Source organism: Paramisgurnus dabryanus, chromosome 17 (assembly GCF_030506205.2).
Source record: "Paramisgurnus dabryanus chromosome 17, PD_genome_1.1, whole genome shotgun sequence".
In the NCBI taxonomy this organism is placed as follows: domain Eukaryota; kingdom Metazoa; phylum Chordata; class Actinopteri; order Cypriniformes; family Cobitidae; genus Paramisgurnus; species Paramisgurnus dabryanus.
This window is the reverse complement of record NC_133353.1, coordinates 24589488-24617481: the sequence shown is the minus strand read 5'-3', so window position 1 is coordinate 24617481 and position 27994 is coordinate 24589488. Positions and strand designations below refer to the sequence as shown.

Sequence of the window (27994 nt, the reverse complement as noted above, 5' to 3'; positions counted from 1 at the left end):
AGGCTAGGTAACTTTTCCAAATGTAAATTTATTTCTATAGTGCTTTTCACAATCCTGCATTGTATTTACTGTGAAGGTGCTTTGTAAGAGATTAGTACAGGCAAAAACACAGAAAAAGAATGAAATTTATAAGACATATATAGTATTACGAAACACAAGTACAAGTATTAGTATGACCTGCAAATCGGTTACATTCATAGCCCATCAAAACAAGCCTTTGTATCAAAATTTTCAAAAATAATCTATGATTTAGCAGTACTCACTGTAGTTTAGTTGTAGAAAGTAGATTAAAAGAACTAAAACACTAACTTCAAACCAATTTGAAAGATTTTTTGAGCAGTTTCCCAGAAAGGGTTTAGGTTAATCCAGGACTAGGCCTTAGTTATATTAGGCCAATTTAAATAATTTTTACAAACATACCTTACAAAAAACAATACTGGTGTGCATCTTGAGAAAAACAATGGCACCGATGTATGTTAAGATATGTCAAAGCAGATGTTTTTAAATTAAGGCTGAACAAACAAACATTTTAGTCTAGGAATAAGATAAGCCCTGTCCAGGAGACCACCTCAATATGTACTTAAGACACAAGGTATTACTATCATTACATAAAATACCATATGTATGTTGCAGCACATAGTTGCAAGTGCACATAGTTGCATATTTGAACAATAAAATAAAACAAACTATTAAAACATTATCTGGTTGGCCCATCATCATTAAAACATGCCCACATTTGATAAGATAAATCTGTTTGAAACAGAGAGGACTTCATACATCCACTTCGTATATCATCATTTGTTTGCAGATGCAAATTGGTTTGATATTTTGTTATCATTGAGAGACTTATATTAACAAATTAATACATTTTATGTCTGGCTTAGTTGTGAAAATTGTGTGAACTAGATTAATAAAACACCATTGGTCTCCTGCATTGACAAACTAACTTCACACGATCTATACTTGATAAGGTGGTAACACATAAAATGAAACGCAGATAAAAGAGCAAAAGATTACCAACGCAGCTCGTCAGTAACACTTCGTTTTTTTGTTTTTTCGTGGAAAAGAGTAAGATTACTCACACATATTTACAAGAGTCAAGCTATGACTGGTCAAAGATCTGTATCTTGTTCATCTGTAAAACCCGCACACAAGACACAACATCATGCTGCCTGCAGGGTGAGATCTCTAAGCCGCTGTATGATGTCCGAATGGTATGGGTGAAAAGTCAATCCATCCACCTCCAGTCCCAGGTTTGCCGTCTTACCACTACGAACGCCGTATTTCACCAAAATGTGGAGCATTTCTTCTTCCTATTTATCAAAGCAAGACATTGTATTACTGTATTATTATACGGTAATAACAATAATAATTTGTTACGTTTATACAGTATAGCGCTTTCTGCAACACTCAAAGTGCTTTATATATGAAAGAGGATTCTTCTGAACCACCACCCAATGTGCAGCATCCACCTGGATTATGTGACGCAGCCATATTGTGCCAGAATGCCCACCACACGCCAGCTTATTAGTGGAGAGGAGTGATATAGCCAATCAGTTTATATGGGGATGATCAGTAGGCCAATGGGCATGTTTGGCCAGGATGCCGAGGCACACCCCTACTCTTTTTCGAAAGACATCCTGGGATTGTAACGACCTACATGGCATGTGTGAAGTTTGCAGCTTTAGTAATGCATTCAAATGGTAATAATCTTTATTTTAAGTACCATGAATGGAAATGGGAATTTTAAAAACAGGAAAATGTCTGTCGTCAACAGCCACTACCAGCAACAACATGACGGACACAGAAAATACTTGGGCAAACTGAAAGGAATGCGAGTATATGGTCCATTCCAGACTTTGTGGCCGTGATAATTATACCTTGTGCTGGCAGAGGTTCTGAAGTGGTTTGCAGATCACCACAAATATAAAAATGGCCAGCGTTAATGTTACCCTGTCCTTATAGATTTAGTCTAAGTCTCAGTTATCCCTACTGGATAGAGCACGGCCCCTGCTTAGGGCCTCAGTTTCCTGTCAACAGCTTGCATGCAGTGACCAACCGGGTGCTACAAATCAGCCGTGATCTGTGCTGCTATCACAAATCGCACGACAAAAATCCTTTGTGGGGGTTTCTTTATGAGTCAAACTTTGTGGCTTTTGATGAAGAACATAAATGGAGGTTTTGTTGTCATGTCATTGAATAATTTTGTCTGTGTGTGTTAAATTAAAGGGCTTTTACCTTGGCTATGGTGGGTAAGCAGGCAGTCCATAGGCTCTGTTGCTTAGGTGTGGGATGCAGACCAAGACCCCTTTGAATGTAACGGCGGTGTATTGAACAGAGATTCAGAACATACAGAGCACACGCCACACCGTAGCCGCCCCAGTTGGACACTCCTATAAGACATGAGACAATTATTGAGTGGCGGGTTGTATTAAAGTTTAAAGCAAGTGGGGATGCTTCAAATCCTTAATCTCTAAAATGCTGTGTACGTGAATCAACAGGCCACAACATGTCTTCTGGCTTTGAAAATAAGACCAATCAATTGTAATCCATTAATAAAAGGATTAGATATTGATGTTGGAAGTCAATGAAAGATTATTAAAATATGTAAGCTTAAATGTTGTTTACAAAGTTTAAAGATAGGTGGCACACCAAAAGACTAAAACAAAGACAACTGGTTAAACAGTCAGGTTAACTTTTTCCCAGGGGTGCAAACTCATCAGGGGTAAAAAAGGTGACAAAGACACAAGCGCTCATATATATATTTGTGACATGGTGCATTATCCAGCTGGAAGTAGCCATCAGAGGATGGGTACATGGTGGTCATAAAAGAATGGACATGGTCAGAAACAATGCTCAGGTAGGCCATGGCATTTAAACGATGCCCAATTGGCACTAAGGGGCCTAAAGTGTGCCAAGAAAACATCCCCCACACCATTACACCACCACCAGCAGCCTGCAAAGTGGTAATAAGGCATGATGGATCAATGTTCTCATTCTGTTTACGCCAAATTCTGACTCTACCATCTGAATGTCTCAACAGAAATCGAAACTCATCAGACCAGGCAACATTTTTCCAGTCTTCAACTGTCCAATTTTGGTGAGCTGGTGCAAATTGTAGCCTCTTTTTCTATTTGTAGTGGAGATGAGTGGTACCCGGTGGGGTCTTCTGCTGTTGTAGCCCATCCACCTCAAGGTTGTGCGTGCTGTGGCTTCACAAATGCTTTGCTGCATACCTCGGTTGTAACGAGTGTTTTTTTCGGTCAAAGTTGCTCTTTTATCAGCTTGAATCAGTCGGCCCATTCTCCTCTGACCTCTAGCATCAACGAGGCATTTTCATCCACATGACTGCCACATACTGGATGTTTTTCCCTTTTCACACCATTCTTTGCAAACCCTAGAAATGGTTGTGCGCGAAAATCCCAGTAACTGAGCAGATTGTGAAATACTCGGACCGCCCGTCTGGCACCAACAACCATGCCACGCTTAAAATTCTTTATTTATTGTTAATCTTATTAATTTAGCAAGATTTTTTTTAAATCAAATTTGAAACTGTTAACATTAGTTAATGCACCTCAAAGTAACATCAATTATTGTAATGACACAAACAAGAATTAATAAATGCTTATATACAATTATATTGTTCATTTTCTTTCATAATGCATTTACTAATGTGAACAAATACAACCTATTTGTAAAGTGTTACAGAAATTTGTATTTCATATTATTCAGTACACTAAAAACAAATAATTCAGGGTTTGCTCTGTTTACAGTCATAGCTCTAATATGAATATGATCTCTGAACAAGCAACTTGAATCAAAGTCGTGTACAATTCGATGTACAAATCTTATTAAAGATAGAAAAGTGATTTAGTTAAGAGCAGTGAGAGATTTCCTGTTAACACAAGTGACAGACAGGAGCAAAATTAGGTAACTTCCCCTTTAAGACCAATGTCTGGCTCTGTATCTGTACACATACGGTTTCTCTTTTGGCTATTTACTTTCTCGTAAGCCCTAAATGGTCATGTTGATGAGGATACTTGCAAAGACGGGAATTTTGACGCATGTGTGTATTAAAAGGTGCAATTTGTAAGATATTTGCAGTAAAATACCCCAAAACCACTAGGCCAGTGTTATATATTTTGTCCAGCTGATTACTATCAATATCCATAATGTTTTCAACTACTTATAAATCATGAGAAAATTGCCATTCTAAACAGTGACACGGGGCAGTGCAGTCACCTGTAAATTACGTTAATATCCACATTACTCTTTGTTACCGCCTTTTCTGACGTAAAAACCACATGACAACAGTGTCGTGGACAAATGCGGAAGTATGCGTCTGTCAGGCTACTTGCTTGTTTTGGTAATTTGAACACTTTTTTTAGCAGGTTTGTAATTTGTTACCTCATACGTTAACATGATTTATCGTTCCCATTTGATTGATGGCCATCAGCGGTTGAGTTAAAGACAACAAATCCCATCATTCCACGATGCTTCAGAGTGTCAATAACCTATGTCAGTGTTATTGTTTTGATCTGACCCCATCTAGCGGCGGATTATACATACTGTATCTTTAAGGCTTATGCTGCGTTTACACCAGACGCGGTAGAGGCGACAAGCGCAAGTGATTTCAATGTTAAGTCAATTTGAAGGATGAGGCATTTAACACGGCACGGAAGATGCGTTTTCACTTCATTCGCGCTTCTAGTTCGCGCGAATTGAGCCTATGGCGCGGTACGTGCCAATGGTGCTTTTGTGCATTTTGCGTTTGACGCGAATTTGTGGCTGACACCCGAGTTGAATAATCTGAACTTTGGCGGAATTTCGCTTTGCGTGTACCAATCAGAAGCCTACTTGCTGCTCTGACGGCAGCCCCGACCGGAGTCACTCATTCAGCTTGAAGGCTTGATATTGTCCGTGAGCAGTCACCCAGAGCTATACAACACAAGTTCATATTTCTATAGAGACAGGAATAAAAAGGACCTCACTTGGAAGAGTGTCAGTGAGGACATTGGGCAACCTGGTAAGTGGTAAATACACATTTCACTTTTGAGTCACGTGACGTTTATCGACATGTGCAGTTTATTTTCCCCCTATAGTAAGGTGACTAAATAGAGTACAAAGCGGTAACTCTCTCGATAAATCCACAATCAATATCAGCCATCCTGCAAACAGACAACAGGATAGCACTTGCCCCTCCCACAAGAAGCGGATTTTGCCTCTGACACGTATCATCCGCAACAGCTTTGATCTCGGCTGCACGGGCAGATTCCCAAACCATACAGTAATACAACATCTGATTAAATTCTCAATGAAGGCCTGGTGAAAGATTCAAATAAAATTCTGGTCAATCTCATGAACTCTAAAACAACGTAAAAAATGTGATCTTTGTTGTATCTTAATACAGAGATTATCTACACGGATTTTACTGTTAGTGAGTCATCAAAAAGGACACGGAGATATTTATATGATGGTTGTTTTCACACCAGGTCTCAAATCCTCTTACTTCCTTTTTTTAATAACCCTAAAATTGCAGTATCATCTGATACAAGTATTAGAGGAGCACCTTCTGCACTCATCCGTATACAAAGTGAACAAGACCGGTGAACTAACACAACCCCAAGGGGCTCCTTTGCTAACAGTTCTAAATTCAGAGCGTGTTCCATCAACACGGTTAGTACCTGCTGCCCACGGTTGGTTAAAAAAGAGTGATACCATTTAATAATAAGAGGATGATCCTTCAAAGATCGCAGTTAAAAGATGCGGCTGGCTGCAAAATGAAAGCTGAACTAAAATCTAAAAACAAAAGACGTGCATATGAGCTAGTGTCCTCTAGATGCCAATTTATAAAATGTGTAATGGCTATAGCAGCATCATTTGTACTTCTATTGCTCCTATATGCAAATTGAAATGGATCTAAAACACTACTGACCTCATTTTTTACAATATAAATCATGATTTTCTTCAGACACTTCATTACTATCATGGTCAATGCCAATGGACGTAGTCATTATTCTCCTTACAACCATTGTTGGGACTGGGATAGTAATCAACTCTTCCAAATAGAGGGGGGTATGTGTGTGTGTTCACAGACTTCTGGTAGATGGGACACTAGACTTCTGCTAGTTCTTCATGACAAGATTGCAATAACTGCCCAGAGATACCATCTGGCCCAGAAGCCTTTCTGGAACAAACGTGAAAACAGTCTCTTGACCATATGCTGTTTAATAATTATTTTAGAAGAGTCCAGTCCAGATAAAACTTCAAGTGCATCTTCCTACTCCCATGTAAAATATCATTCTTTCAGACCTACAATAAAAAGCGTTCAACTCATTTGATTGATCAACCTTTTGGCTGGAACCATATTCGTCATATATTTCATGGAATCCCATATTATTTTTGTCTTCATAGTCCAACAGTGAGTCAAAAGTGATAATAGATTAAACTTTTTTCAGTTTTTCTTTGTTTGAAAGCAGAGGGTTTGTTCTTTCATATATATATATATATATATATATACATATATAAATATATATACATATATATATATATATATACATATATATATATATATATATACATATATATATATATATATACATATATATATATATATATACATATATATATATATATATACATATATATATATATATATACATATATATATATATATATACATATATATATATATATACATATATATATATATATACATATATATATATATATATATACATATATATATATATACATATATATATATATATACATATATATATATATATATATATATACATATACATATACATATATATATATATATATAAACTCCCCTTCCACTTAAACAATAGAAGCTGCAGGATCTATTAAACCTAAATGAAATGAAATCCTAATTTCTAATTCTAATCGAATGACTTCAGGATATCAGTCTCCTCAAAAAGGCTCAAGATGTGTTTCACACTTAATGAAGAGTTTGATTCCAAAATCCGATAAACGCCACCAAAATCTGTATTGTATCAGGTCAGTATTAAAAAGTAAATTCTTAGTTTTACGCAAAATCCGATATCCGTCGTGTTATTCTGTCATCTTCTCTTCCTTTTTTCCCCAAAACGCGATAAATGCCAGTCCTCCTTTTCTGCAGAATGCAATAAGTCCACTCAGCAAATCACAGCGCACCATTCCACACATTGTAAACAATAATGGCAGCGCACTGAATACCCACATATCCTAGTTTTCCTCATCTACTTTGTACTTCGTGATCAACAAACAAACAAAAACAAAATAATACTTTTGATGGCATTGATAAACCTGACTGCAGTGGTTTTCTGTGACGGGGAAGAAATGTAAGCCATTCGGGTGGTGACAAAATGCCGGCTGTTGCTTGTTCTCCCGACAGCATCAACCTTCAGTCATGCTAACCAGTGTTGTTTTCGTCAACGATGACGACAACGAAATGATTATGTTGACGCACCTATTTTTATGACGCTAACGCAACGATGACTAGCTAAAAATGTCTCTAAGGTGACGAAAACATGACGAGACGCTTTCGAGTTTTCGTTGACGAGTCAAGACGGAACTAAAATGATTATAAGTGTGACGTTCACAATGCATATCATTTCTGCCTATTTTACGGGAAATATGTTTGTTTTTAGCTAAAAAGTATCAGAAATAGTGATGGTTTTTTTCGAAGCACTGCTTCATGAGGCTTCGAAACATTTACGAATCTTTTGGTTCGAATCAGTGGTTCGGAGCTTGTTTCAAACTGGCCAAAGTCACGTGATTTTAGCAAACGAGGCTTTATTACGTCATAACTGTTTCGAAACGTTTCGAAAATCCGATGGTTCACCACTAGGGGGAGTTGATCACATGACCAGTGTCTAATAAGTTTAGGTGAACTCGGGTCAGTTTTATTATGAAAGTTCATAAAAAATGTATCCTTCTGACTAATAACACTGCCATGTTGTCTACTTTTTGTTTATAGACAGATTTAATGACAAAAATGTGCATAATTAAAAAGGTAGTTAGTTTTATTCATTTGTTTTCCCTAAATAAAACTAAAAACACATAATACACTTTTAACTATGTCTTAATTAAGTTAAATAATTTTTTTAACGTATTTTAATAAAAATCTTGCTATCATTTTGTAAAAAAAGTGTAAAATGTGTGGACAGATCTGCTTTTACACTGTTTTGACAAGCAGGGGTCGCCAGCGTGTGTGGGTTTCGAACTGCTTCGAAAAACTGAATAAATTTTCGAAGCAATTGGTTCAATTGATTCGAAGCTTCGAAAAGCTTCGTTTCTCCCATCACTAATCAGAAATGCTGCCACTTCCTATCCTTGTTTTGGGTCAAGTCTCGCTGCGTCCCAAACCGCCTACTTCCGTACTATATAGTAGGCAAAGAGTACGAGAAGTAGTGTTTTTTGCCTACTAGTATGGAAGTATGCGGTTTGGAACGCAGTCTCACTCACGCCCACCACCCGGCTACCGCCGCGCACGCGCACCAGATTTCAAACAACAACAACACACCTGCAGCTGTGGTGAGTTCGAAGGACCTTGGCGGTGACGCCAATAAACGGAAACGACGAGATGATTTATGGACATTCTTTCAGTATAATCCATCAAAAAAAAAAACGGAATGCATATTGGGAGACAACGGAAAATGTGGCCACAAATTAGGTGGGAAGAATACCACCAACCTCAAGCGGCACATGAAGGCTCATCACGCTAATATTTTTTTAACGGTAACTATCATGCTGTTAACATATCATATACATTCAATTTTACTCGACATTCGGCTTGTGACACATTTCACTAAAACTATCAAGTTCATAAGTGACTAAAATGTGACTAAAACTAAAAAGCATTTTCGTCCAAAAGACTAAGACTAAAACTAAAAGGGCTGCCAAAAACAACACTGATGCTAACACATTGACCCCAGCGGACCTTCCCAAAAACATTCAATTTTTTTACTCTCGAGTTTCAGCGACGACGTCCCAAGGATGACAGCAGCAATGACAGTGTTCCTAATATGACAAAGTAAGTGTTTTATTTAGTGATGCACCGATGTACCGGCCGCCGATATTTATCGGCTGATTTTTGATGATTTTAAAACCATCGGCATATTGGCAATAGCAATAACAATAAATAATAACAATAAAAGAAACAGACTGCACTTTAGTGGGGGAAAAGAAGTCCAACTTTTTTGAAGTAGCATTATTTATACTCTGTTTAAAGCATACACTGACATTATTTATGTTTATTAAAGAAATCTATTATATGTAAAAAAAAAAAATGAGTTAATGTTGTTAATAAAAGAAATGCTGAATAGCAAAAACCACTTTTAAAGGTGGTCATGTTGTCTTATTATATTTGTTTTAACTTAATTTGTGCCTCTCAACTGACCAACATAATAAGAATGTTAATTAGATCCAATCCATGTTTAGTAAAAATAATTTGATGCAGAAATAAACTAGCTAATAGACCTACTGTATAGTATTGTATACAAGTGTTTAATATCAGTATTGGCCAGAAGTTGTCTGTATAAATCAGTATTGGTCCAAAAAAATCCTATCGGTGCATCCCTAGTTTTATTAATGCCATTAATATTTATTTTTTTAGTCAGTGTATACCACAAGTCAAACTAAATGAATATAACATGGCAAAGATGAATGCACATTTATATATTGATTCAATAGATTTATAGCATTTTGAAAAAAAAAACGTGTCATGGATTTATTGCATTTTGCAGAAAAAATAATCAGTTTTTATAATAAATCTTTGACAATCAAATTATGGATTTGAATTTTTAATGTTATTATAACCTAAAGATGTGATGTGAAAGTTTGTTACAGAAAATAGTGATTTTTATCTTGTCACTTTCTTGGTATAGAAATCATTTCGTTTTGAAACCAAATACAAACTGATGCCTGAAAAAGACATTTAGTACTGAAAATTGTGTTGTTTTTAATTTTGTGTGGATATTTCCTCTATTTTCTGTTTGTATCTTAAAAAAAGTGAAAAATAAATATGAATGGCCATTAAAGGTGAATTGATTACTAAAATTGTCTAGAAAAATTGAGCATCGAAATAGTTGAAATAGTGCTTTTATAATATAGGGGAAAGTATTAGAGATTAGTTTACATGCTACAGTATGAGAACATTTAAATAGAAGTCAACATTTTATGCAATCGCTTTTGGTTAGGCCTTGGTTAATACTTCCCCCCAGACAGTGACGATCATCTTTGCTACACTTCCTCCCTAATCCTCACCATCACTGCTCTCTCACCAGTAAATGTAATGAATGATAGTGGATGTGGAGACCCATTGTGACTGTACAGGTCTGACAAACTTAATATACACTATTGTATATATTTGTATTGTATATACATGCTGGAAATACATACAAACAAATAATGATGGGTTATTTCAACATAAGGTTGGGTAAATCAAGGTCAAACCCAACCACTGGGTTAAGTTGAACTAAAATATCTCCATATATGACACAACCATATGTTTAACAACCCAGTAGTTTTTTTGTTTAAGAGTGCAGGTTTGGTATTGGTTCTTCCACACAAACAAAATGGCACTTACCAGTAGTGATGGCAAAGTCAGCGGCCACGTCACATGCAATCTGACTGCCATTAGGCATGAGTGCTTTAACTGCTTCTTTAACTTTCCCCATACCAAGTTCATTACCGCCATCTCCGATCCCTGCACACACACACAAACACACCTAAGCAAAATTAATCCTGTACTGAGGAGGTGACAGATCTCATTAAACCCCCCCCCCCCAATCAACTTCTCTTTAATTGGAAAGCAAGAGATTGTTAAGAGAGATAAGCAGATTTGCTTCGTCAGATGAGGATCATGCCAGAATCAAATCTAAATCCATGCAATAATGATAAATCTATGGTTCTTAAATTTTTTCAGCGAGTAGAACCCCCCCACCCCCTTGTACAGTGCATCTATTCGACCCCCAATAAAAAGTGTTTTACAAAATATACAAATGTACTACAACTTAAAATTTGAATGAAACAAAACATATTAAATTATACAATCTGGTGCTTTTGGTTAGTAGCCTTATTTTTCTGAGGTTTAATTGTACAGAATTTATGATCAATACATGTACAATTTCGCAGCCCCCTAGTGTGAGAACCACTGCGCTACATAACTGCAACTTCTGATAGTGTAAACTAATTGTGCCCAGTTTTAGGTGCTTTAATACAGTAGGATTTTTGGCTCTGGGATGTCTATTTTTACCTGTAGTAGTGATGCCTGCAATAGTGCTTGCAGTGGTGAAGAGATCATCTATTGGGTCGACTAAATGCTTGATGTTGATCCCCCGCATGTTGTAATAGTTCCCATCTGCAGCCCGACCACTGCGTTCTATTGCCACCAAGTGGTCAAACCTTTGTAGTGCACAAAAAAAGGGAAAAGAGAGAGGCATGAGGTCTGTGAATATAATTATGTTTATCGTGTACAGTATGCACATACACAGAATATTTAAAATAGAGAACACAATGCACTGTATCCACGCATTGTAAACAACAATGGCGGCGCGGAAAACACACATAATCCTAGTTTTCCTCATCTACTTTGTGATCAACAAACAAACAAAAACAAATTAATACTTTTGATGACATTGATAAACCTGTGGTGGTTTTCTGTGGCGGGGAAGAAACGTAAGCCATCAAAATCAAATAATTTACGCAAGTTTATGTCATGCTATCGCATTGACCCCAGCAGAACTTATGAAAAACTTTCCATTATTTCGAGTAGGACCAAAGCATTTTACAGCTAATCGCTGTCAAAAAAGTTCAGCGACGACGTCCAAAGGATAACAGCAGCAATGACAGTGTTCTTAATATGACAAATGAAGCGTTTTGATTAATGCCACTAATGTTTATTTTTTAATCAGTGTAAACCACTAGTCAACTAAGTGAATATAACATGGCAAAAATGAATGCACATTTATATATTAATTTAATAGATTAATAGCATTTGGAAAAAACAAACTTGTCATGGATTATAATATTTTTTGCGGAAAAAATAATCAGTTTTTATAATAAATCTATTGTGTTTTAGAACCAAACTCTTCATATATTCAATGCTTATGAAGTTTGCATTGTAATAATAAACGGAGACTTTAGATCAAAAGCGGAGACTGATAAAGTAGTGTTTCATCATTAAAATCTCATAACTCCGATTACTTTTAAGAATATTTGACCATACCAATATGGCGGCGAGGTGGCTTCACAATTGTGACGTCATGCGCACTCCAGTCATTTATCAGTGTCTGAACTTACAATATGTTAAATTACATATAACGAACAAAAATACATGTTTCATATTCTTTCTGATCATTGATCATATGCACACAGAAGCACTCATTTGTGTCTCTGCTAAAACTTTTGACTATTCATAACCTTTGAAAGTATTTAAATAATTTGGTTTATGCAAACTATTGCGGCTTCCATATTGCAATATTAGCATCTGCAAAATTTTGCTATATTGTGCACACCTATAATGCAATGCACTCAACTGACACATTGTTTCTAGCATAAGCTAAATGAAGAGTTTCGTTGCAAAACGTTTTTAACATTTTTGTCAAAATATGTTTATTATTATGTTATAATGTTATTATTTTGTTTTATGGTGCTACTTAGCTGTATTTTTTAAGTTATGAAGGTTTAAATCAAAACAAACCAACTGCAGTTGAATTGATATTTATGTGAATGCACGATCAAAAAACGAGATTTCTGAAAAATTAAAAAACCAGAGTTATCTCGTTTTGCAACGAAACTCTTCAAATATAAACAAGAATTTTAGCTAGCCTTCTAATGTTGCTAAGGACAGTCAATAAACAGTCACTATACCAAAAATATTCAGAAAAATTGTATTCAGAAACAAACTCATAATTGGTGGGAAACAGGGGTATAGGGTTATGCAATCTTGTACTGTTACTGGCCATGTCTACCATGGTATTAAAGCAACACTAAAGAGTTATTGCTCTTTGCTCCCCCTACAGGTTAGAAGCGTAATTGTTCATTACCACTGTAGTAAATACTGCAGCATAGCTGGCTCGGATTGGATTGTAGGTCTGCCGTAAAGCAAGTTTTTGTAGTTTTCACTCGAACTACTGTACAGGACCACTACCCAACGGTTGGAAACTTCTTTAGTGCGGTTTTGGCCGATAGAGGGCTGCAAAGCGAATGTGAAAGTGCCGTTCACCCTGTTTTGAGTGGATGAACCACTGAAACTTTTTTTGGAAACGTTATTTTAAGGTAAAAAAAACCTCTTTGGTGTTGCTTTAAGATGTGTTTTGGTTGATTGAAAGTGGCCAGTACTAAATACAGGTCTAAATGGTCCAAAGCACTCCAGCACTTTGGATCACCACAAATGCATTTAAATAGCAGCTGGGGTCTCTTTCTTGACAGGATAGTATATTACATCTGATCTTATTACAGAACAGTGGTAGATCCACTAGATGGAAAATACGATTGCGGTTGGATGTGAATCAGCTTTATACCTGGGCTTTGAGGGGTTTCCATCACGACATAGAAAGTGAAGTGCTGACTCGGGGCCTTTGCTCTGGAAGCTTATTACTGGCACTGCAGTCTTTATTACACCTATTAGTCAACACACACATACAAAATAAATCAAAAGATTTAGAACACAGAACAGAAACACAGCATTCGGACCAGATGTGACAATTTTGCTGCTCTTAACTCTTTCCCCGCCAGGGTTTTTTTTTTTTTTACATTTCCAGCCAGCGTCAGCATTTTTCATGATGTTCGCAGAAGTTTAATGACTTCCAGAAAATGTTCTTCTTAAAATATATAAACATACAATATATCAAATGAAAGAACAGACCCTCTGCTTTCAAAAAACAACTAGTCATCCTACCTTCATTTGTTTTCTTTTTTATTACCTCGCAAATATGGGTAGGTTTCTTCAAAAACACACAATTTTGATATACAGTAATTGCATTTTTGTGAAGGACTTTTGATAGAGATCACATTCAGAGCGATCCTCAAAACTTACACAGACATACAGCTGTTTGTCCTAGGGCGATACTTCCAGGTTTTATAAGTTGCGGACCCCCTGGTGGATAATAGTGGTATTGCGGAAAGCCGGAAATACTCGTCATTGGCAGGAAAGTGTTTTCTCTTAAATGACGAGTTAACCCGTCAATGGTGGTGAAAGAGTTAAGTTAAAGCAAAATCCGGCGCACAAAATTGAAAAAAAATCAAAAAAAATTTTTTACATTTAAATTGAACGTAATGGTTAAAGGTGCAAAAATGGCTCTCTCTTTCAGTACTTTGATGTCATACCCTGATCAGTCTGTGTAGTTGAAGAAGTCAAACAAGACCAAATTTGTGATCTCTGTTTTTGACACCTGTTTTTAGTCATGGAGAATGATGAGGGGACAAGTTTTGCTTCCAGAACAAATCCAGGACACCCATGGCCAGCCACACGCCCACGATGAAGAAGGGCAATTACAGTATGTGATTTAGGCTTGTCAGCTTTGCTAAACCATTAGATATATTAGTGTTAATTCAAAATTAAATTTGAATAAACATATTGAGGTGAGTTTCAAATTTCTACAATATTTGTATGTATAAACGGACAAACTGTTCTATAGTTCCCTGTGGCGGCTACTGTGGCTTCACTATGCGTTTCGAAAGGAAGGGGTGAGCTGTGGACTGAGCCTGCTGGTTGCAATTCACAGTCTCACCACTAGATGCCGCTAAATGTCCCATACTGCACCTTTAAAGGAGACATATCAAGAAAATCGGACTTTTTCCATGTTTAAGTGCTATAATTGGGTCTCCAGTGCTTCTATCAACCAAGAAAATGTAAAAAAAATCTAACCAGTAACTTAGTTTTGGTAAACCATTCTCTGCAAGCATGTGAAAAAATGGTTAATTAAAATTTGCCTCCGCTTGTGATGTCAGAAGGGGAGATAATCCCACCCCTTAATCTGCCCTATCACACCACAGCACTGCCATTTAGTGTAGAGATCAACTCATTTGCATTTAAAGGACACACCCAATAATGGCACATTTTTGCTCACACCCACAACGTGGCAATTTTGACGTTATAATAAATTATATGTGGAGTATTTTGAGCTAGAACTTCACATACATACTCAGGTGACACCAAAGATATATCTATTAAAAAATCTTGTGTGTCCACTTTAAGAGCGGAGAAAATGACACGTTTCAAATTCTGCTGCCTGATCCTAAAGCCAGAGATGCACATTTGATTTTTTTTCTTCCCCAAAAGACTATCCAGAAAATCTTATTTTGTGTTAAAAATAAATATTTGGTAAAATAGTGAGGATAAGTCAGTGGTAAAAAAAAATAATTCTTTGATTTTCTTTCTTAATGAGAAAGGAAATGGAAATAATATAGATTTATGGCATTCAAATATTCTAATCCAGCAAACAGCAGTAATGATAGAGCACCTTTTTCCAAAGCATCCCTCATAATGTGCTGATTCATCTCCAAAGCCCTGTCATCTGTCACAATGACCACCTCTTTTCCAAGAGCTTGGAGCATTGCTGCCATGGCGATGGCTCCGGGAGGGCCATCGGTCTCTTCAGGCGGGTCGTGCATGTAGTGTGTGGGGAATCCAGTAGTGATGAGTACAGAGGAAGAGTGTGACAGTGACAGACAGGCCTTTAAAAGCTCATCCTGCATGAACAGCGCCCGGATCCCTCTGGCACCTGCTCACACATTAGAGGAGTTACCTGACACAGACCCTAAACACTGAACCTAACCCTAATAGTCTACAAATGAGAGTTACTTAGAAGGCAAATATACTTAGAATCTATTTTCTGTCTATTTCAGAGTCATAATATTTGATGTAAACATCTTAATCCCTAAATGGTCATCTTCAGCAAAACTGTGCTGTTTCATACCTGGGTCTTCAACAACAAGCTCCTCAATCGCTCGAATCTGTTGAACTGCCCTCTCGCTAGCCATGCTGTAATGCTGAGGATTCTGGGATATGCAGAATACCAAAGGACACTGTGATGGCTCAAGAGTGATGGGAGAAATCGTTTCCGACTTTTGATCGGTGAGAAACATGCACCCGGGAGAATGAGTGAACGCTAGAGCCGCCTCTGCAACATTAAAAACCAAATGTCAGCAGAGTTCATTTCGTGCACACGGTGTACAAATGTTGTGTATGCTGCAAAACATTTGGGAAACCTTAAATGCACTAAAACAGACAATTGTGTAATTTCTGCTCTACGGGCGTCACCAAACTGATTCGCAAAACCAGCTTAATAATTATTTCTAAAAATATTTGAATGCATTTGCCTGTGCCACCAGAAAAACTGTAATGATGTAAAGTGGTTGCTTTGGTTAGGTTTGAATATCAACTAGAGCTCTACTAAACATAACAGGGTTTAATATGGGACTAGTGTCTGTACCTCTTCAGTTTAAGATTATGGATTGTTTTCTCACATTTTAAATCATCAAAGTCTGATCATAAGTATTGACGTTCAACATAATTAGGAGTTTGATAAAATAACCCATGATTACAGGAAATGGTACCAGTGATGTTTGACATAGAAAAGTACACCTACAGGTCTCCCAAATATTCACACTCATTTTTTTTATGAGACCCATCATTTGCTAAAGTCAGTCTCACCCCAAATATGTGTGTCAAATTACTTAAAGGGACATTCCACTTTTTTGAATGCTCATTTTCGTAAAATCAATTCAATTTTACGCACTGCCCGAAAATAGTCCCCTTGGTTACTTTCTATAGCATGGGACTATTTTCAGGCAGTGCGTAATATCACTACGCCTGCGGCCTGATGATGTTACATCAGCAAAGTCCTTGATTATTATGCCAGAATGAGAGTATAGTTCCTTAACATATCTGCCTAGAAAAAAAAACGCAACTTTAAATTTTCAGTCGGTAATAGTACACAATGTAACTACAGAAAAGTCAAGTTTTAAATAGGAAAAATATTGAAACTCTTTGGTTATTTTTTTTTAGCGCGATGCCAATGGTCTAATCAGATTCAATGGGCTAAGCTATGCTAAAAGTGCTAGCGCCAGAACCGGAGATCAGCTGAATGGATTCCAAAACGGTAAGAATCAAATGTTTAACTCTAGAGGAGCTGGAAAATGAACATATTTTCAAAAAAGTGGAGTGTCCCTTTAAGAAAACATCCGTAGGGGCGGTTTCCAGGACAGGGATTAGACAAGTCCTAGACTAAAATAAATGTAAGAGCTCTCCAAACTGAAAACAATTTGCACTGACATATTTTAAAATACATCAGTGCCTTTGGTTTTGCCTCAAAATGCACGCCGGAGATGTTTTTAGTAAGGCATGTTTGTTAAAACTAGTTATATTTTCTAATTAAACTAAGGCCTAGTCCTGGCTTAAGCCAATCCCTGTCCGGGAAACCACCCCATAATGTTTTAAAAGCATCACAGTAGCAAACTAACAAACTTTACCATTTTAACATTAACAACATACACATATTACATACAAGCAGGTCATGGAAATAGCAGAAATTCACTGGGGGGGGGGGGGGCATTTTCTTGAATATTTAAAGGAGTTCTTAGATGAAGTAATAAGTATGTTTTGTTGAGAATTTAATTCGAACAAACTTTTAACAATTTAACAATAAATTTGTACTCGGGTTAATGTTTTAAAATTTTTGTAGCTTACTACAGCTCTGAACAGCCTCAACACCAGTGACCCCACAGGCCCAGAACATGGGTACATCACCAGGACACATGTCCACTGGGTCCCCATAATCAGGGTGAGACGGGTCTTGGATGCCCAGCAGCTCTGTAAGAGAATCAATGGAGTTTAATACATGAAATTACACATTTTCCACCCTCAAAGCCTAAAAACAGTAAACAGTGTATGTATAAACAGTAAATGTTTACACAAGCCTAGTTTATACTGTACATATTCTGGTCAGATTCACAGATTTACAGACAGGTTCTAAAAAAGAATAACAAAACTAATTTTGAAGGAATTTTGTCATATCCCTAAAACTAAAACATATTGTGCAGAATAATGATAAAACGTATTTGAACATTTTCTGTATATAATACTTTAAAGGAAAACACCACGTTTTTCAATATTTTACTATGTTCTTCCCTTAACTTAGACGAATTACCTATATTTTATCAATGCGTGCCCCTAATCTTTGTACAGCGCGTCGTGAATGTATTAGCATTTAGTTTTGTGCCACTATACTTACTCGTGTAACGGTACATTTCACACGGGGCGTAAGCGTGAACTCTTAACGGAAGGCTTGTCTGAAGCGTGGCCAACAGCCAATCACTGTGGCCGCAACACAAGCTCCGGTCTTCCATAAACATAATTGGCTGGCTCTGCCTAGGTTATTTGCATAAGGCGATATGATTGGCTGACGCACGCGTTGCCGCTTGAAAAGTTGAGAAATTTTTAACTTCTGCCGCGAGCAACGGCACTGACGCGGCGCCGACGGATCCACAATTCAGTTCGCCAACGCTTGACGTCACCCATTAAAAGTGAATGGGAAGCGTCAACGCTTACGCCCCGTGTGAATGCGCCGTAACTACTCATGTAACTGTCTTTAAAAAAGGAAACATGGGAGTGTGTGGTAGCTTAAGGGACAAATAGGCCTAGGCTAAATGCTAACACATACACGACATGCGGTACAAAGATTAAGTGTACGCATTTAAAAAAGATAGATATTATTAATTAGTCTAAGTTGAGGTAAGAACATAGAAAATATTGAAAAATGTTTTTTTTTCTTTAAAATTATGGTTTGGTCATTTTGTAGCCAAACCATGTTTGAGCACCATTGACTTCCATAGTATTTTGTCTTCCTGCTATGGAAAACAATGGTGCTCCTGTGGCCTGCTTGATTACAAATATCTTCTTATGTTCAGCAAAACAAGAAAAAAAGAAATTTATACAGGTTTGGTTTTGAGGGTGAGTAAATAATTGCAGAATTTGCATTTTTGGGCAAACTATGCACTATAATCAACTATAAAAAAACTGGTGTGCTTTACTTACAGTACAAAAGTAATTGCAAAAAGTTATTTGCATGTAGTTCTGTGAAAATGTCTAAAATCATTTGTTTGCAAATACTACACGTTTTGTTATCTAATGCAGTGACATTTTTATAGTATTGCACAAGGCTAAGCATTAATTTTTACTTTGGGGACTTTTATGTTAATTAAGGAGACTTTATTTTGACATTTGTTAAAGTACATACTAGGGTCTCCAATATGCACAGGGCCTCCATGAGCCAGCGGGATCGTGTGCGTGCACAGAGTTGCAGCTTCCAGCTTGTGTTGAGGTACAGGTCGCATACTCACCACCATCGGACACTGAAACTGACCTGCTTTCATACAGAGTACTGAGGTCTGCAAACACGAAAATACAAACAATGTTGGCAACCTTGTGAATCTTTATCATTTTAAAAAGGGAAAACTCAAGAAATATCAAGCTGAGCTACATTCATACAATGCACATAAATACAAGGATGGGATTTCTGCTTACCTTGTACATGCTGACATTTTTACCCTGTTCCACATTTCTTACTGGAACACCAGCGGCACTCAGGGCTTTCTCAAAGCCAAAACTGCAGCCGAGGTAAAATGTGACCATGTCCTGAAGTTGAGGGGTGTATGAAGATAAACTAGCAACCTTCTTCACAAGCACACCATTCTCAAACACACAGTACTCAGGACAGTCGTCTCTGTATGAAAACAAAAGAGCCCCATTTAACTGACTTTACTGTGTTTGGAGTCCTTTACCTCCTACATTTTTTGTTGTTTTGCACATAATACTTTCTGTGTAATTCTGTATAACTGGAACATGTTTTACACAAACATGGAAAAATACACTGCCTTATGTTCTAAGAAAAATATTTGGTTATTATTTTTATTGGTTCTCTAAAACCCATGTATTAGGAGGTTAAGACTCCAATGATTGTAAAAATAACAGTAAATCATAGTAATATTAGTTTTTAACCTATATATTACCCTTTTAAAAATTCCTCTGACATAATCAAAAGCCATTGGACAGATATTATTAAAGTATTAAACCTTTACAGGTACACTAATAAGTAACTTGACTTATAGTAATAATGTTTCTATATGCTGTAAGTTTGTGAACTGCTACAGTGTCAAAGTCTTAAAATTGTATATAATTTTTTTCCTGGCTTTATTTCAAAATGTTAGCATTTTTTTAAGTTCCTGTAAAACCAATATTGGAATTTGTAAATACATGATAAATGTTAGAAATGTATTGCTGAAACGACAGAAAGTCTGTAAATTATATACTGAATTGCGAAGATGATCGTTAAACAGTTTTTTACCAATTAAGAGTTCAGGATTTTTTTGGCGGGCTTAAACAAGTGGCTCGATGATGCATGTGAGCCACCCTGCATGGCCCTGCCCCTAACACAATGGCGAGCATCCATGTAGCCTTTAGAGGTATTTGAAAGTTAAGAATGATGTCAACTTTCCCGCGAATGGGCATGGTTTTTTTAGCGCCATCCAAAGCAGCCTATTTTTCCAAGATTTTGATCATTTATTTATTTACTTGCCGTTTTTTCCATCATTGAAATTTCATTGGGTGGTTAATAACACATGTTTCTGTGGTCTGACGAACTCGGAACACATTTAATATTGTACTTTACAGGGATTTTAAATTGTTTTATGTTTAAAGTTGAAATCTCATCCTTGTATTTAACCGTATAATCATTTTTGAAAAGTTTTACAATGAAAAGGGAAATTATGTTTAAACCTAATTAGGGATGCATAACCAATAATCGCGATTAATCTATAGCAGAATAAAAGTTTTTCTTTACATCATATGTGTGTGTGAACTGTGTACAATAATTATGTATATATAAATATGCACACATGCATGTATAATTTTAAGAAAAAAGATATATTTATATGTAAATTATTTACATATAATATAAATTATACATAAATATACAAATGTATATACACATGTAAACATTTCTTAAATATATACATGCATGTGTGTGCATTTATCAGAGATGGGACCAAGTCACACATGTGCAAGTCTCAAGTAAGTCTCAAGTCTGAACCTTCAAGTCTCAAGTTTTTTTTTTTTGGGCAAGTCAAGTCGAGTCAAGTCCTGTAGTAGGTCAAGTCAAGTCCAAGTCAAGTCACCTTATTATTTTAATTTTACCTGCAGAATCTGATCTTAATAAAGATATATAGAATATAAAGATATAAAGAAATACTCATGTTCAGTAAAATGCATCATGGAATTAAACAAAATTGTAATCTCTTCCGTTCGTGTGACGAACTTGACGAACTTGAGCGTGCAAAAGACGCGATATGTCAACCGGCCCTAACATTGTAGAATAAAGTAATTTTTCTCTGTGTGTGTGTGTGTGTGTGTGTTCAGGTGGCAAACTTAGAAAAAGTAGCCAAGTCTTGTACCACTCAGATCAAGGGAAGTATTTTTAAAAAATAAATTAAACTTATTTTGCCTACATTTGTCCCTAACACGGTATGATGAGGGTTAATGGCTACTTTAGCTATTATTACATTAGCTAACTACCAACTAACTAACCACATATTAACAAATTGACAAGCACTTACTGGGCAGAATGGCTCTTCAAATGACGGACGAAATTGGAGGTTGTCGTCTGGCTGCCCGTGATTTTAATGTTGCATGTCTTGCAATGCACTGTTCGTCTTTTGCCATCGTGTTGAAGCCGAAAGCGATGAGCCTTGCTACCCCTCCGGCTGACATGTTGATATCTGTTCTGTGGTGTGTGTAAGGTACGAGAGGGCATGACTGATGATAGTGTCGTGATTCAGTCATGACAACGCCATTCTCAGCCTGCGCTCCAACTGGGTCAACTTTATTTTTTAAAATAGTTAATATATTTTATATTCAAACTGAAAACATGATGTGATTAACACAAGTCATTCAAGTCATCATGTCTCAAGTCAAGTCAAGTCCCGAGTCTTTAACTTCCAAGTCCGAGTCAAGTCTCAAGTCACAAAAATAGCGACTCAAGTCGACTCGAGTCCAAGTCACAAGTCCCCATGTCTGGCATTTATCTATACAAAATTATTGTACACGGTTCACACACATATATGACGTAAACAAAAACTTTTATTCTGCTATAGATTAATCACGATTAATCATTATGCATCCCTAAACCTAATGTTAAGGGTCTAAAAAAACTCAAACAGGACAAGGTTTAAACTTAATTATGATTAACATGGGAAGTAAATGAGTGAGAGAGTAACTATAATTATTCATTTACAAGACGTATTAAAAAAACTTTAATGAAAAAGTTTAATTGTTTACTAGTCAGTGACTAAACATAATCTGTAATCTGTAAACAACCTCCAAACAAGTGTAAGTAAAGGGTAAGCAAGAAAAATAATAAAATCAACAAAAAATATAAATATACTTTTCCACAATCATCGTATCTTGTTACAACTCATCGGTTGGTACCTGATGTCAGATCCTGTGGCCAAGGGTGGGCAGCTCCATTCTCCACATTTGCTTCTGTACAGCAGTGGTAGAGGGCTGCTGTTAGCTCGACAAAAAGCCTCAAAGTCATCAGCAAGACTTTTATGTAAGATCACCACATTAGCCTGTTGATATCCTGTCAATAAACACAAAAAACATTAATCAAATCTCTAAGCAAACATGTACTTTATCCCAACAGAAGTCTTCTAACCTACTGAAGAATTATATAGGTGCCAAAGCCCGGAGACATTTATGAGTTAAGGTTCACACTATAGTGTCATAAATGACAATACAAAGCAGCAGGTAACCTTAAAGTTAAATTATCCATCTTTAAAAGATGTTTTAACAGAAGGCATGCGTTAATACAAGTGCCAATTACAATTATAGAGCTTATAAATGTTGTTATGCCAATTGAAATGTGTTTAGCCAACAAATTAGGAGTTTCACACAAATAATTTAGCAAAAAACTGCATGCCCTAAAAATAAATTCAGTTTTGAATACCTGCTGCAATTCCAGATGTGTTTCTAATACCCTGCTTCTGCTGGCGAATAACTGCACGCAGAGCACGAGGTGACAAACTCTCTGACTGCCACATATTGTTACAGTCTGTGCTCAATGTCGAGCAGACATTTAAAGTCCAACTGGTTAATGTTTTTTTTAAGGTGTTGTAAATGTTAATGCTTGACAGAGCCTGTTTGACTAAGTATGTAAATCATACCTGGCTTAATGAATGTTTGGGCGCTGTATTTCAATCCAGTTGTTAACCTGACAGCTGCACGGCTGAGAAACCCCATAACTACACATTTAAATAGGAAAAAACATAGTGCTCAGTGTTACGGGCATTTTTGCACAGGTTAGAAATAGTGAGTTATAAAACAGAAGAAAACATGAAATGTAGAACACTTTAGTATCTAGGAATTATATTATAGTAGATTCACAAGGGATTGTTAATTATTTTGAGAGTTAACTTTTTAATGTTTGATAAAGGTACAGTATGAAGAACGTGTTGTTACATTTACGATTATTCATTTCGCAGATGAAATCCAACGTGACTTAAGTTAGAAACGAGAGAGAATTTAACATGTTGTCAATAAGCTAACACCAAATAGTTTCCAATACAATGTTTACAAGTAGGATTAGAGTTAAAGGGTTAGTTCACCCCAACATAACAATTTTATCCTAAATCACTTACCCGTGTCATTCTTAACCAGCAATTCCTCCGATTGTCTTCAGTTTAAATGTGTCTTTTCTTAAATTTAGTTTGTGGTGCTGCTAAGCACAATTTTTGTAACCTATATGATTGTTTATCAGATAAATAAAACCTAAAGGCAGTCCTTTTCTACAGTATGTTTTAGGGATTTTTTTAGGGATTTTAGCTTATTCACCGTATCCCCCAAAGTCCATACCTTTTTCATCTCTGTGCGTGCCATGTCTGACGCACTGCTAATTGGACGGAGTGATTAGTGTTACTCTGAGCAAACTCTCTGCTCCTCACCACGGGGCTTCTCGGGTGCTGCAAGCAAATCACTCTGCCCAAGTATAGTGCTTCGCCTTCTGAGAATATAGTTCCCAGTATGTATATCAGTGGTTCTCAAACTGGGGGCCCTGAGATAGTCCCAGGGGGCCCCATTTTTTTGACATTTTATAAAATAAATTAATTTATCATAAATTCTGTGTAATTACATTTTAGAAAAATAAGGCTACTAACCAACGGCACTACATTGTAAAATTGTATATGCTAAAATCTCAAAAAGTTGGCGTGTTCCTTTAAGTGTAGTTATGTTTGTAAAAGTTACATTAGAAACTGAGCAATAAAATGTCATGTGCCTTCAAAAAAAAAAAATGTTAGCCTATTTAACGATACATCATAATTCAAACCTTTATTTACAATGTGTTTAAATTGTATGTATAAGATCAATTTAACTTTCAGCGAGTTATTTTACGAACTTTTATTTTGAAATGTAACGTTTAAACAAAGACATGGGACAGTTGTAGCCTATAATTAGAGAGTCAGGCTTGTAACCCGAGAGTTGCCAGTTTGAGTCTCATGGCTGGCGGGTTGCAGTGGTGCCCTTGAGCAAGGCACCTTACGCTGCTCCCCGGGCGCTGCCTGGGATAGCTGCCCACTGCTCTGGGATCGAGTATGCGTTGAAATGCATACAGTACTTGACAAGCTTGTCACTTTCTTTCATGGCAAAAAAGCAGGTGCACTCCAGAAATTCTCCAGAATCTGTTAATGAGCCCATTAAATAAGAAGGTCCTGGCTGCAGACTGCTGTACGGGGCAGTGCTACACATTGGGGTGGGGCTACATGTGATACTCCGCCCTCAACACATCTCATTGGTTGGAGCATGAAGTCATGATGATGTTGATTTTAGCAAGTTTTCCGCTGTTTATTGATGCAAGGTGAGTACAGACAAGCAACTGTTTTTTTGTTCTTATTTTATTATGTCTGATATTAAAATGAAGTGATGTAAAAATAAGATTGTGTAACTTTACTCAGCATATCACACAAATAAGTTAGGGCAGCACATGTGCGTGTTTGTTCGTGGTTTGGTGGGATTGGTATACAGTGTTAAAACAAGGTCCTTGAAATACAGTGGCAAAACTGAACCAGAAGACAAAATATAGGATTTAAGAGTATATAGTAACAATATACAAAATTATATTGTAGGACTATGAATAAATTAATTAAATGTAAATTATTTTTATATTATTACAGATAATCACATACATTAACCGTACACAAACAATCTACACAGCCTGAAGTTCCCCTATATCATTGAATCAACCGAGCAATAGCCCTCCCCTCCTGCCATCACCTACACACCCAGGTGGGCTGTCCTTGTATATTTCAAAGTCAACAAGTAGGGCACCCGGAGCTCTTGCCTATTGTCTGGTAAATGCACTCCAGTTCACAACACCTAATTTAGATAAAATACAGAACAAACAATATTGAATCATTTTGAAGAAATTGGCAATTGGAAATAGGCATTAACATAGTAAAGAGTCATACAAGGAATTTTTTATGTATATGTTACACATATTATAGACAACATATGCTTGAGTGTTATTGGCTTTGTCTGTAAAGTACCTAAGAGACTTACTTTGTTTATTAACAACATAAACCAGTTAAAAATGTTTGTCAACACAAACTTAAATTTAACTTGAGAAAGCCTATCCTAAAAGTTTGAAGATTTTCAGTTTGCAGATCAAAGTAGTTTTCAAGCTGAAAGTTTTCAAGGAATAGTCTATCTGACACAGACATATAGACAGACAGACGGATAGACATGAAAGATAGGTAATCTGAGTATTTATTTTTAACTTAGCCTGTCATGCCTGGTGGTGGTGTCTGCTGCTTTTGGAGAATTTCCCCTTTGAAGTTTGTTTTTCTTTTTTTTATACTGTTAATTGAAGCTTCAATTACCAAATATCTAAATTTAGCAGTTTAAAATAAATGTTTTTAACTATAGATAAATTCATCACATGTATCAATCTAAACAAATGTTTTTCAATTGTGGTCCTGGGGATGTAATGTAGAACAAACTGTCTTCATGAGACTTTGGGGCGGTTTCCCGGACAGGGATTAGACTAGTCCTTGACTTAAACACTTTTAAGAGCTCTCCAAACTGAAAACAACTTGCACTGACATATCTTAAAATACATCAGTGCCGTTTGTTTTACCTCAAAATGCACACAGGTAATGTTTTTAGTAAGGCATGTTTGTTAAAACTAGTTATATTTCCTAATTTAACTAAGGCCTAGTCCTGGATTAATCTAATTCTGGTCTGGGAAACCGCCCCTTAATATTTTAAACATTTGAAGGTCAGATGCTGAAAGAAAGCAAGTTGAAGTTGTGTGAATTGGAGTGCATTTTCCAGACAATATAGGCAAGAGCTCCGGGTGCCCTACTTGTTGACTTTGAAATATACAAGGACTGCCCACATGGGTGTGTAGGTGATGGCAGAAGGGAAGGGCTATTGCTCGGTTGATTCAATGATGTAGGGGAACTTCAGGCTGTGTAGATTGTTTGTGTACGGTTAATGTACGTGATTATCTCTTTGTGTGTGTGTGTGTGTATTATGTCTTTTAAACAATTATTTTTGTTTCAAAATAAAAGTTATCACTGTTTTTTTTTTTTTTAGTTTGCATGCATACTATGGTATACACTGTATGTAGTTTAACACAAACTACTTTATAGGCATAAATGTTTAATAATAGCTATATAATGCACAAAAATAGACAAGAACTATAAGAGGAGTGTTTAAAATTAAGAAATATATAAGGTGCCACTAATGTTTACAGTAATTTTGTAATTTACACAGTGAAGTGTAAATAATTGTGTGAAAAACTTTTAAAATCCACACAGATATTACATAATACTCTGTAATTCCTTATTAAGTTCACCGTAGATCAGGCATAGTTGAAACTATGTGCTCTACTCCATTTTTGCTGCTTTCATTATTACTTTATAGTTTTCTTTAATACTGAATTGTTTTATTAAAGTTTTATTTCAGTATTATTTCATAACGTCAGCGCGATATGGCGCACGTTTTAAAGATCGCACTGTTTTCAACCGCATTTCCTGTTTACAGTGGCGTCGACGTCATTACTGTGCTACTAACCAATGATACACGTTATGGGAGAGGCTGCGCGTGCAGCTCAACCCAGCCTCAACCCTAGGTTCATCCACAACCCGATCTGCAGGTTGCAGGTGTACTTGTGCATTAAATTGGTCTCTTCTATAAAAATGACAAAAAATAAATAAAAAAATGATGCATTCTTGTAAGTAGACCAGTAGGCTATAACAACAAATTATATATTTAAAAACAAAAGGGTAGTAGTACAAGTAACTTATTATTGAATTCACAATAAAAAAAATGTATTACTGTTTTATCCTTCTTTCTATGTAGGCCTACAGGTGGTAGAAAACTACATGCCGTTAAATGTACAGGTTATATTTTGTGCAAGATTTTAAAGTGGATTTCTTTGGTCTTATTCGAAATATACTATTTTATTACGGGGCAACAATCATTCTCTTTAACAATCTATATCATAGATATAGGGATCCCAATGTAAAACAACAATGAAAAATAGGCTACGTTACGTAACTTTTTTTTTTACCTCGATCTGAAACGTCTCTTCGTGTAGTGTCCCCCTCACGCAGTGCCTTTTAAGGGCGCATAAAGAAGTCTTTGTCTCGTTTAGCACTCGCCCTTTAAAATCCGCGTAGATGATCTTGTGACTGCAGTGCAAAGCAGACGAACACCAGACTGACCTTTCCGTAACTGACCTCTATGAACGAAATATTAACAACAATATCCACGCAATATCACGCAATTTAAAGGACAGTTTTAGTGTCGGATTAAACAATCCAGCTAGGTGACTTAATTTCGGAATCGCTTTCCAATTTGTGTCGATCGAAGTCACAGTGTTACATTGCGCTGTAGCTCGCTAACAGTACAAACACGAAATGACTA

At 36.4% G+C, this 27994-nt stretch overlaps 1 protein-coding gene across 2 annotated transcripts; it reads right to left on the bottom strand.

Moving 5' to 3' along the window:
• Positions 1–8: 8 nt before the first annotated feature.
• On the bottom strand, positions 9–27964 carry dglucy (D-glutamate cyclase). 2 transcript variants are annotated; one of them, XM_065288547.2, is made up of 13 exons: positions 27639–27964; positions 23233–23310; positions 22496–22649; positions 19538–19736; positions 19251–19401; positions 17702–17824; positions 15930–16133; positions 15474–15734; positions 13533–13632; positions 11264–11412; positions 10595–10714; positions 2239–2393; positions 9–1313 (listed from the first exon to the last, which is right to left on the bottom strand). In XM_065288547.2, the coding sequence occupies exons 2-13, from the start codon at positions 23306–23308 to the stop codon at positions 1164–1166; spliced, it is 1842 nt and encodes a 613-aa protein (XP_065144619.1). In that variant the 5' UTR covers positions 23309–23310; positions 27639–27964; the 3' UTR covers positions 9–1163. The 2 variants fall into 2 exon arrangements, with proteins under 2 accessions (XP_065144619.1, XP_065144618.1); XM_065288546.1 differs by lacking the exons at positions 23233–23310; positions 27639–27964 and adding an exon at positions 23016–23165.
• Positions 27965–27994: the final 30 nt, after the last annotated feature.